Consider the following 12276-nt stretch of genomic DNA (forward strand, 5'->3'; position numbering starts at 1 on the left):
CTTAAGAGCACAAAATGAGGATTGAGACATGATTTTTCAGTATAAAATCCACATGAAGGACAGGAAATGATGTGCAAAAAGAGTAAAAAGGTGAACATAAATTCAGACTCCATAACTTTCTGTACAAACTGCTTCCATCTCTGCTTTCTTTTCTTTCATTTTAGCAGTTTCAGTAAAAAGAAAAGAAAAAAAAGCTGAAAAGGAGGAGGAGGTGTCGTTTCCTGCTAATCAACCTTCCGGGCTTGACCCCTGTTGTTGAAGGGCGGCTGTTACTATGGATACATGAGGGAATCAAAGAGAGCCTATTGCTCCTCTTCTCACCTGATGACGATCACACCGGGGATGACACAAATCACAGCGGGGGTGTTACAGAAATCTGTGAGCGTCTAATAAGGAAAAAGGAGTGGGCAAGTGCTTTTACGTTCTCTTTCCGTCCTTCTACATTACTTTTTTTTTTTTTTTTTGCAGTTTCTTTAGATAATAGTCGACTACATCTTGTTTTTTCCTCATTCCTGCAAGCCATAATAACTCCAGGCTGAGTTCATGCAGCAATAATTAACCAACTGTGTCAACAGTTGGAACATACAGTGCATTTGCTATAATTAAAGCGCAAAAGAAGTGTGAGCATCCATCGAGCCGAATCAGCTCAAAGAGGCACAAAATTAAAGGGAACATTGATTTCAGATGCAAGGTTTCTGTGACCCAGACCCTCCATCTAGTCACAGCCTTGACCTACATGTAGTGGAAAACACAACCAGCAGCAGGCCAGAGCAACGGCACTTTCGTAATTCACATCTGGCTATTGGATTTGACAAGCTGTCATGTGCTTGTGTTCGCAGAAAAAAGTCAGATTTGTTCTGATTTACTGTGTCTCCAGAGAGAGGCGTGATAATGACGATGATGATGAGGATGATGATGATGGTGATGGAGGACTCTGAGGTCAGGTACGGAGAAAAAATCAAGTAGGCAGTGAAAAGGAAAAAAGAGGGGGTGTTTGGGACAAAGGTAACCAATGACAAACTGTCCTTGTGTCGCTGAATGGCCTCTACAGCCTCAGTTCCCTTGGTAACTTGTTAGCGGGATGTCAAAGTCCATGTTAAGTCCCTTCTGTGTTGTGAAGTACAGAAAGGACTTAACACAGAGAATCGATTTGAATTTGTTTTACAGTGGCATGTATAAAGCAGGCGGCGCTCAAACAGGCCTGCCTTAATGAATTATACATGGCTACTGGACGCCTCATGAGCAGTTCGGCACGCTAAACTCCCCGGCTAACACTAATCAAGGCCATTCACTGATTCCCCTAAACTACAGCCGAGGCCAAGGAGCTTCCGTTCGCTGCAACACGTCATCGGATGTCACGATGCTTTTGTTCGCTTCTCGCTTGACATTCACTTTTCTGAGTCAAACTGAAAGTTGAAGTGAAGGATTGAGGTCAGATACCAGCAGTGAAGCAGCAGAGCCTCGTTCTCGAGTCACGAATAAAATAAGATTTCCAGCATTTTCTTCAAACAATAAATCCCCACATGTGCTCCGTCATTCACTGTCAGAACCAAAATTCACATTAGTCTAATGTATACGGCTCATTACAAGCTCTAACAGGAGTTTGCACAGATTGTCATGCTGAAATGCAAAAGTTGCTTCGTTCAGCTCAGAATATTTTACAGCTCCTTAATTCCTTCTATCCTGGAGCTTCATGTGCCGAAGCACCAGGCAGGATCTGGTATTAAAACGCAACCTGTTCCCATTTTTAGGAGGTTTCTGGTTTGACTGTAATTAAAAAGTGATGTAAGATTTGTTGTGCTTCACTGCTGCTGCATCAAATTTAAAGGGGAATTTCATTTTTTTTCAACCTGAGGTCTGTTTTCATATGTCATTTCATACATGTGAGTGATGGAGAGATGAATTTTCGACATTGCTCCAGTATTTAGCCAGGCAGGCAGCTTCGCAGCTCAGATAGCAAAAAGTATGGGGCAACTGGCCCCCCCGCGTCAAAGTCCGCCCTAACGTGCTTTTTTTCCCACACTGACCGACTCGGATAGTCTCAACGAGTGTCCCACAACGTACTAGAGATGAGAAGTGAACGAAAACCTCCACATTACTTGGCGATCGCTATTTGTTGTGGTCTGTATCCAAATCTCGGGACGCTAGAAAACAAATCTCGTTCCGAAATTGCGCGATAGCTCGCGCCAAAACACTAGTGGGGGAAACAGCTGTTTGCTTCAGGTGAAGAGAGACGAGTGGAGCGATTTTGTTTCAGATTACAGAACAGTTAGTTTTTTCTAAACTTGGTAAAACTAATGGGTCGCCAGTGCGCATTTCCGAGTTGTGGCAACAGAATGGTGCGCTACACTTCGCGCAGCTTTCACGGACTACCATACTCAGATAAGGAAACGCTAAAGTTGTGGCTAAACGTTTTACAAATGGACCCTGAAACTCCAGTTGATGCACTTCGACATAAAAACTTAGGTAATCTGTTCACTTCTCATCTCTAGTATGTTGTGGGACACTTGTTGAGACTATCCGAGCCAGTCAGTGTGGGAAAAAAGCACGTTAGGGTGGACTTTGACGCGGGGGGGCCAGTTGCCCCATACTTTTCGCTAGCTGAGCTGCTAGCTGAGCTGCAAAGCTGCCTGCCTGGCTAAATACTGGAGCTATGCCGAAAATTCATGTCTCCATCACTCACATGTATGAAATGACATATGAAAACAGACCAGGTTGAAAAAAACTGAAGTTCCCCTTTAATAAAGATGCAGCTGACAGGTTTTAGGAAATGTTCAACGGCATCACTGTTTCCTGTCAAATGTCTACAAAGCTATTCTTCACAATAATTCACATTTTAGCTTATTTAGAGTTTTTCTCATCTCATTTTGGTTTGCTAATGGAGGTGGAGATGATACTTTTTCCAAGTGTCTCTTACCCAAAGAGCCCAGGGTTGTTCATTTTGGAACAGTTGTAGATCCCTTTGTTACTGAATTAGGGTTTTTTTCAGGTGCCACAGACAGATTTTTTACAACTATTTCTTCAGATATTGAATAAATTGAGGCTGACCTGTGGCTGATGACATGTTTTTGTCCAAATCAAAAATGTTTATACCCTGTGCAGATGCCACTTTAGGGACAGCCTCAACCCTTTTTATCAGGGTTTTATAAATTCTTCAACTGGGTGATGCAGGTATTTATCAGGGGGTTACTGGGGTTGACATATATGAAGAACCCGAGGATACTTTTCACACTTACACCCTACTTTAGTTTCCATTTTACTCTTAATGGGATTCTAATTTAGAGAATTAACATCACGTGGTATTGAAAGAGAGCTGAAACTAGAAACCAAAAAAACAATGAGAAAATGTTTACTGAGGGAATAAATCAAGTGAGAAGTTGGGTCTTTTTCTGAAAGACTTCTATACAGTAGTGACCACAAGAGTGGCCCCCTGCTGGATATTTGAGAGAATGCAGGTTTAAGGCACTTCTAGATTGGTTTCATTTTTCACACCTGAATGCGAATCTTTTATGTACAGCACACAATATTAAATACCACTCTATTTACTGCAGATATTTATGGAATTTACTGTATTTCAGCCAAAAAGCAATACAAATGAAGTGAACTGCAGTCATTAAAAACATTGTAAGTCATTGGTAACCTTGGTTTGATCAGTAAATTAGCCAGTGTACTTTTTTTTTGCATAAACAGCCATATTTTCTGAATATAAATTAAGCTGAGTGTTTTTCAGATAACTCCTTCTGGTTCGTCTAACAAAAAGCAAGTATATTATTCAACCATAAGAACTCCTGCTTTGTACATTTCTCGGCAGCATGTTCTGATAACTGAATTAAATTGATACACAGAAAATATTTTTTTGGTACACATGAACATTGGCTAATTTATTGCTACCAGATTTTTAAAATTCTTAGATCACTATTGGTGTCAGTCATGGACTGTAAATAAAAGATACCATATTGAGGTCACCAGGGTGACGTGTCCCAATCAACAACACACATTAAACACTGCGGCTACAGAGTATTTCAACACTGAATGTTCAAAAACATTATAAGTTCGAATAATAATTGTACATATTGACTAATGCTGATAAATGACCAGTCCTACCTGTCTGAGGATGAAGCTGGTAGATGTTGTGCTGCCATCGGACCTCTTCAGTCGACTGCGTCTTGAGTACGTCCCTCTGTTTGCCTGCTGAGGCAGAAACAAACACAGAAATCAAATCCTCTCTTTCATTTTATGTATTTGTGTTGCCTCCTCCCTGTGGTTGCCCCTGTTCCTCTCCTCCTACACAAACTAGAGGGCACCTTCCTCTCAGCGGCCCCCACTCACACCAACATCTCGGGCCCTGGGGTCGACGCTCTATCCCTCCATCTAGCTGTCTCTTGTCCTCTGTGATGACCTGATTACATCAAGTCCATCGTTTGTTGCCTTCCGAGACAAAAAAAAAATCCATAATGGATTTATTCTTGCATGAACGCCGCCGACCTATTTTGGGTGCATTGAGGTAACATCTCACCTGAGACACAGGAGGAGGAATTAATTATGATAAATGGCTTGACGTCTTGACTCTGCTAACGTTGCAAGTGTGGCATCCTGGGAATCTGAAGAGATTTTCTGGGGCGAAGTGGATCAGGGCTGCGGATAATTACTATTTTCATTCTGCTGATGCTTTTCTGAATGTGAGTGTGATTGTTTGTCTGTATATGTAGCCCTGTGACAGACTGGCAACCTGTCCAGGGTGTCCCCTGCCTTCGCCCGAGTCAGCTGGGATAGGCTCCAGCACCCCCCGCGACCCTAATGAGGATAAAGCGGTGTATAGAGGATGGATGGATGGATGGATGATGCTTTTCTTGGTTAATCGATTTATTACTTGGGCAATAAAATGTATGAAAATGGTGAAAAGGTGTTTCCCAAAGCCCAAGATGACATCCTCAAGTGTTGTGTTTTGTCCACAACACAAAGTTATTCAGTTTAGTGTAATAAAAGAACACAGAAACCAGAAAAGAAAAGCACATTTCAGAAGCTGGACTCAGAATTGGTACTTTTATTCAATTAAAAATATACTCAAGATTGTCTGATTAATTTAATAGTTGAATTTCACAATAATCTTCTCTCTAAGTTGCTCTGAGATCTCAGATGAGCACAAAATGTGTCATTACAATGTTTACAATGCAGCTTTGTGCCAAAACTGCAGCTATTATGTGGGTGAAAACTTGGATTTTTCTTGGATAGCTTACTCAGTTATGTATTTACATCCATCTAGGAATGTGCTCAATAATTATATCATCCTAATTAGGTATAAATTGACAATTATTTTCTTGATCAATTCATTAATTATAAGCTATCACAGTGTCTGAACACCCGATGTCACACCTGTAAATTGTTAATTTAGTCCCAAAGCCAAAGATATTCAACTGGTAAACCACCCACAGCTTGAGCGTTACATATTTGATACTTCTGGAGTGTTTAATTATCAGGAGCAGGTTGAATTAGTTCAGTTGCCATTGAGCTACATGTAGATTGCAGAGATACTCTAAGACAAACAGGAAATTCTCACAGGAACAAGGCAGTAACTACAATTACACTTTAATCAACATACTGACTGATTTTCTGTTAATCACTTCATCGCTTCAGCTTTTCGCATTAACCAATACCTTATGGAAAATAACATTAAAAATCTGCAACAGAAAGAAAAAAAATACAACTACAAACTGACTCTGGCAAAAAACTCAATTTTCTTGTGTCGAAAAGTGACTGGAGCCACCTCATGCATCAACGGGTGCAGCTCAATCAGAAAATGCTGAATAATTGAGCACTCAGTTTCATTTCTCTTTTGCATAAATCAAATTCTCAGCACTGTGCAGGACCTGAGACTCTGGTTTGACTAATGACACCTCGGGGAGTAGTTAGAGATGATGAAAAATGCATCGTCTTTTTCAGAGGGCAGGATAATGACTTTTAATGTGTTGTGTTCATTTTTAGTGAGAAGCTGAAAAATATTAGGGATGCATTATTATCCCCATCAGTGTTATTAATAAGATTTGCATTGGATTTGTTTAATGTGAAGAGTTTCCTCCTACCTGAAACACTGGCTTCTGCAGCCCGTCACCTATCCCGTGTCGGGTGTAGATGTGCCGGGACATCTCGGCCAGTTCGTCGGTCCAGGGCGGAGGCTGCCGCTCGGTGCCGCTCCACTGGAACTGCTGCTCCGGTGGCGGACAATGGACCGCCGGCTCCAGCTTGACTTCGGTTCTCAGAAACAGATCAGAGGGAGAAAGAAGAAGTGATGCTGTCCTACTCTGCTGCGAATCTGGACGGAAGATGCCCGAGTAGCTATCTGATACCAACCCTCCCCCTCAGTGGTGCTGCATTCAAGGACAACTGTGAACTTCTGCATCTCGGCTCTGCAGCTGCGCAGGATGCTCAAATCAGATGTTGGACTAATTTGTGCAAGCTAATTGTTGCTATATTTAAACATGCAGTACCTGTTGAAAGTATTTATATTTATTGCTTTTCAACATTGAATCATGTTCAAACCAATTTGCCTTTTTCGGACAAAAATGTCCAAATAAAGACTCTTTCATGCCAAAATGGCAACAGATTTTGATAAAATATTTTTTGATTCATGAAAAACATAACATTTCCTGTTGAGAGAAAGCAAGAAAAAGACAACAGATAATGGACACAATGATAGGGACACTATGAGAACCAGTTTTGTGCAGTAATTTGATCAGTCTTTACCTAGTATTCAAAAAAAGCATTCATCCCTTTGGAAGTTTTATCCTTTTATTTCTTTTCAGCATCAAATCATTGTCGATTTAATTTTTTAGCCAGAGCTGTCTACTAACCCTTCTTTTTGGACAAAAAAATAATACAAATAGAGAATGGAATGTACAGGGTGACCCAAAAGTTTGGAAACAAAGTTTAACTGCAGTGTCTATTTGAGTTGGGGGTGCATGAATTCACTCTTATTTTCCCCATTTTTGTGATAGCATAATAAAATAACTTAAAAGCATAGTATTTGCCGAGTGCAATAACACGGAAGAAAATTCATATAACCATAAGGTACAGGTATGCTGGAACATAACTTCAAAATGCAGGCCATCAGTGTCAGATTTCAAAACTCTTGATGGTAAAGTATCTGACAATTTTAATTTTTTTAAACATCCAAAAGTACTATGAGGCAACATTTACTGGCCAGTTTGAGGAACCTTCATAAGCACGAATGAAGATACATTCCACAAGATACCAGTGTAACCAGTTGGTGGAAACGTTCACAACTTTGTATAAGAAACAAACATGAACATGTCAAAAATATGTTTGTTTTACACTAATCTGTTACTCTTCTGAATATATCTGTGGTACTAATTTATTGAAATAACATTATATTATTTGGATTATAGACTTTTCATTTGTTTCCAAACTTTTGGGCCACCCTGTATAACAGTGATCATCAACTGGCGGCCCGCGGGCCGAATACGGTCCGCCGAACCGTCCAATCCGGCCCGCGACTGGATTCCAAAATTGTGAGGATCAAAGAGAAAATATCATGTGGTCCACACTATTAAAGCAGTCAGTCCAGTCATTATTAAAGGATCTGTTTTCCACATCAACTTTTCGTTTCGTGGCCTTAGAGAGTGCCATTTTACCCGTGTTAAGAGGCCTTTTCCTGTCACTTCTGTGGTGCTTCTTTTTCAAGTGCTCTGTGAATAAAGTTGACTTGAGATGAGGCAAAATATCTCTATCACTCCTAGTGGTTGACTGTGGTACAGATGATAGGAGCACTGACTCATAAAGGCTAAAAATGTCTTCAGTTTTGTAATGAAATGGAAAAAATATAAAAAATAAACATCAAATAATAATGTTATGCCAAAATTCGATTTTTATTTAATTTTTGTTTGAGGGTCCGGCCCCCAAAGTGACTGTCCGGTAAAATTCTGGCCCTCTGGCAAATATAGTTGGTGACCCCTGCTGTATAATGTCTAAGTCTGCATCTCTTCAAAGAACTAATTGAGGATGCACACTTTGACTTAGGATTAATTCTATATCACGGCTAAAATGCTGACATTTACTGTAATCCAATTAAGAATTTGTGGTTAAATCTGAAAAATGCTCTTCAGTCACAGTCTCAAGCGCCGACAGAGCTTGAGCAGTTTTGGAATTGCAGGGTCTATATGTGAGACCTCTCCACATAGGTTCAAAATAGACTTATCAAAGATTTTTAATTATTAATTTAAACCACCAGAACATTGTAATCATGTACTGATAAAAACAAGAAGAGTAAAAGGGGTGAATCAATTAGACAAAGCAATATGAATGTATATAAATGTCTCATATCTTTGAAGATAGAATTTACAAGGAGCATTTGAAGGCAACATAAACTCTCCCTCACATCCAGTGAGTTCAGCCAATTAATCCTCCTGATAGTATATATAAAACCACTGCAGCCCTCATAAGAACTGAATGTTGTCCCATTACAAATACTGTATATATTATGTTAGGCAGCATAAATAATGCAGCGCCGTTTTTCAAACATTTGTCATGATGATAACTAGAAACACTGAAATGATCTGTTCACAGTAAAATACAATAAAAATAAAAAAGCATTTTCTGTCTTTTATTGGTAAATCTACAGATTTTATTTGTCTTTTTCCTGCCATTTAATTATGTGTCCATAGTGAAAAACAGGACATATTCCATCATTTAACAGTATATCTACATTACAAATGCTACAACACTCATAAAAATTCAATAATGCTGATTACAGGTTCTGTCCACACTCTTAGAATGATTGAAGTATAAATATTCCAGTGGGGTTTTTTTCCAAAAAAATCACATGATAATTGTGGTAGTTTTAAACAGATAAATTATATTGTAAATAAAACACTTTTTCGTTAATATATAATCTGTGGTATTGTGCAGGGAGCTGTACTTTTCCCAGACTTAGTGCCATTATTTAAATACTAATGATTTATGCTAACAATCTGTCCAAAACAAAAAAAACAGGACATTGTCGATTAATCAATGGGGTACAAAAAGTTTAAAAACAAAGAAAAGAAAAGCTTCTTATAGTAAATCAGTAACAGGAATTCACACGTTCAATGATTTAATTGTGAACTACAGGTCATTTTCTGTTATCTATCTGTTATCGTATATCAACAGTATAAAAACTGCAAATGTTAAATAAATCCATAAAATAACAGAAAAGTATGGCAGCTCATTACCATTATAATGTAGAATCACAGCAACATTTTCAATAAGTGAATGCTGTCCCATTACAGATACTGCATATTATGGTACACTGAGTAATTCAAGTATGCTCTCTTTTACATATTGTTTTCATGTTGAGGAGTGATATCTTTAAAGAGTTGTAATTTTTATTAATAATATAATTTAGTAATATTATACAATATACAATATTGTAAATAGAACATAAACACTACCGTTCAAAGGTTTGGGGTCACCCAGGAAATTTCATGTTTTCCATGAAAACTCAGACTTTTATACATGTGCTAACATAATTACACAAGGGTTTTCTAATCATCAATTAGTTATTCAACACCATTACTAACACAATGTAGCATTAGAACACTAGCTTTTTAAAATCCAAACTGAATCTCCATGTAATCTCCTATCTCCATGTTATATTAATACATAAATAAAGTCAGTCTGGATTTTCCAGGCAATTAGAACACAAGAGTGGTGGCTGCTGGAAATGCTCCTCTGTACCTCTATGTAGATATTCCATTAAAAATCAGCCGCTTCCACCTAGTCATTTACCACATTAACAATGTCTAGACTATATTTCTGATTATCTTGCATATACACACGTGGACAAAATTGTTGGTACCCCTCAGTTAAAGAAGGAAAAACCCACAATTCTCACTGAAATCACTTGAAACTCACAAAAGTAACAATAAATAAAAATTTATTGAAAATTAAATCATCAAAAACAGCCATTACTTTTGAATTGTTGATTAACATAATTATTTAAAAAAAACAAACTAATGAAACAGGCCTGGACAAAAATGATGGTACCTCTATAAAAGATTGAAAACTATTTGACCAGAGTGACATGATTAACTCAGGTGTGTCATTTAATTGACATCACAGGTGTTTCCAAACTCATAATCAGTCAGTCTGCCTATTTAAAGGGAGACAAGTAGTCACCCTGCTGTTTGGTGAAAAGGTGTGTACCACACTGAACATGGACAACAGAAAGCGAAGGAGAGAATTGTCCCAGGACATCAGAAAAAAAATGATAGACAAACATCTTAAAGGTAAAGGCTATAAGACCATCTCTAAACAGCTTGAAGTTCCTGTGACAACAGCGGCTCATATTATTCAGAAGTTCAAGACCCACGGGACAGTAGCCAACCTCCCTGGACGTGGCCGCAAGAGGAAAATTGATGACAAATTGAAGAGACGGATCGTTGGAATTGTATCCAAAGAGCCCAGAGCAACCTCCAAAGAAATTAAAGGTGAACTCCAAGGCCAAGGTACATCAGTGTCAGATCGCACCATTCGTCGTTGTTTGAGCCAAAGTGGACTTCATGGGAGACGACCAAGGAGGACACCACTGCTGAAAAAAACTCATAAAAAAGCCAGACTGGAATTTGCAAAAATGCATGTTGACAAGCCACAAAGCTTCTGGGAGAATGTCCTGTGGACAGATGAGACCAAACTGGAGCTTTTTGGTAAGGCACATCAACTCTATGTTCATAGACTCAAAAACCAAGCATACGAAGAAAAGAACACTGTCCCTACGGTGAAACATGGAGGAGGCTCAGTAATGTTTTGGGGCTGCTTTGCTGCATCTGGCACAGGGTGTCTTGAAAGTGTGCAAGGTACGATGAAATCTGAAGACTATCAAGGCATTCTGGAGAGAAATGTGCTGCCTAGTGTCAGAAAGCTTGGTCTCAGTCGCAGGTCATGGGTCTTCCAACAGGACAACGATCCAAAACACACAGCCAAAAACACCCAAGAATGACTGAGAGAAAAGCGTTGGACTATTCTAAAGTGGCCTTCTATGAGCCCAGATCTGAATCCCATTGAACATATGTGGAAGGAGCTGAAACATGCCATTTGGAGAAGACACCCATCAAACCTGAGACAACTGGAGCTGTTTCCTCATGAGGAGTGGGCCAAAATACCTGTTGACAGCTGCAGAACGCTCATTGACAAATACAGAAATCGTTTAATTGCAGTGATTGCCTCAAAAGGTTGTGCAACAAAATATTAAGTTATGGGTACCATCATTTTTGTCCAGCCCTATTTCATTAGTTTGTTTTTTTTTAAATAATTATGTTAATCAACAATTCAAAAGTGATGGCTGATTTTGATTATTTAATTTTCAATAAATTTTTATTGTTACTTTTGTGAGTTTCAAGTGATTTCAGTGAGAATTGTGGGTTTTTCCTTCTTTAACTGAGGGGTACCAACAATTTTGTCCACGTGTGTATATACTGAAAGTCAATAGAAACTTTGAGGTAGAAATGTACGCAGAATTCTACTTGTAGGGGGGTTGTAATTATTCATTGTGGATTTACTGATGATCTAGTGCCCTGGTAGTTGAGATAATGAGGAGTTGTCATTTTGTCATCATTCATTGCACATGGGTTGGTCACTTTGCAAAAGTGAACCAAATACACACAAAGCAATACTCAGTGAGTATCTGCACAATTTGAGAATGGGTTTTGAAGGCCTATATAAAGGTCCAAAAAAGGCCACCATTGTTAGTCCAGTGAACAGCATCATGCCGCGTCTATCACATGAACAACGTCTCCGGGCACTGGGTATGGTGGAGGCCGGTTTGAGCTACAGTGATGTAGCCAGGCGTATGGGCTGTTCCCAACCCACAATCAGAAGCCTGGTCCAAAGCATGCGCCGACGGATTGCTGCCTGCGTCGAAGCAAATGGAGGCCATACTCGGTATTGACTGTTGTGACTTTGTGTTTGGCAGGTGCCGTTTTCTTTTGTGAAATTCTTTATTTTGAAATCATTCTTGAAACTTTAGATTTTTTTTCTGTATGCCAATATGCTAAACAAATGATTCATGTGAACAAAATCCAGTTTCGGGCTTCAAAATAAAAATTGTTGAAAAATGTGGTCTCAAAGTTTTTAATGACTGTCAGTGTGTATATATATATATACACATACATATACACACACATTTTTTTTTAGTTCTACACAGCTACTTCTGGCTCATTCAGGGTTGTATTCAGGCCAGTTTTATCTCTGCCACATTTTACCAGGACAAACAGCAGATGATAAAAT

General features: G+C 39.0%; 1 protein-coding gene across 5 annotated transcripts in view; it reads right to left on the minus strand.

The window, feature by feature from the left end:
- cacnb4a (calcium channel, voltage-dependent, beta 4a subunit) overlaps positions 1-6367 on the minus strand; it is an 81049-nt gene extending 74682 nt beyond the window's left edge. Inside the window, exons 1-2 of one of the 5 annotated variants that reach the window (XM_051958941.1) lie at positions 6081-6367; positions 4105-4191 (exon numbers count right to left, since the gene is read on the minus strand). In XM_051958941.1, the coding sequence (XP_051814901.1) occupies positions 4105-4191; positions 6081-6143 (150 nt within the window). In that variant the 5' untranslated portion in view covers positions 6144-6367. The remainder of the gene's footprint in view (positions 1-4104; positions 4192-6080) is intronic. The other 4 variants (XM_051958939.1, XM_051958938.1, XM_051958937.1 and 1 more) reach the window with 4 other exon arrangements.
- Between the last annotated feature and the right edge of the window lie 5909 nt (positions 6368-12276).

Source organism: Acanthochromis polyacanthus, chromosome 14 (genome assembly GCF_021347895.1).
Source record: "Acanthochromis polyacanthus isolate Apoly-LR-REF ecotype Palm Island chromosome 14, KAUST_Apoly_ChrSc, whole genome shotgun sequence".
NCBI classification, from domain to species: Eukaryota; Metazoa; Chordata; class Actinopteri; family Pomacentridae; genus Acanthochromis; species Acanthochromis polyacanthus.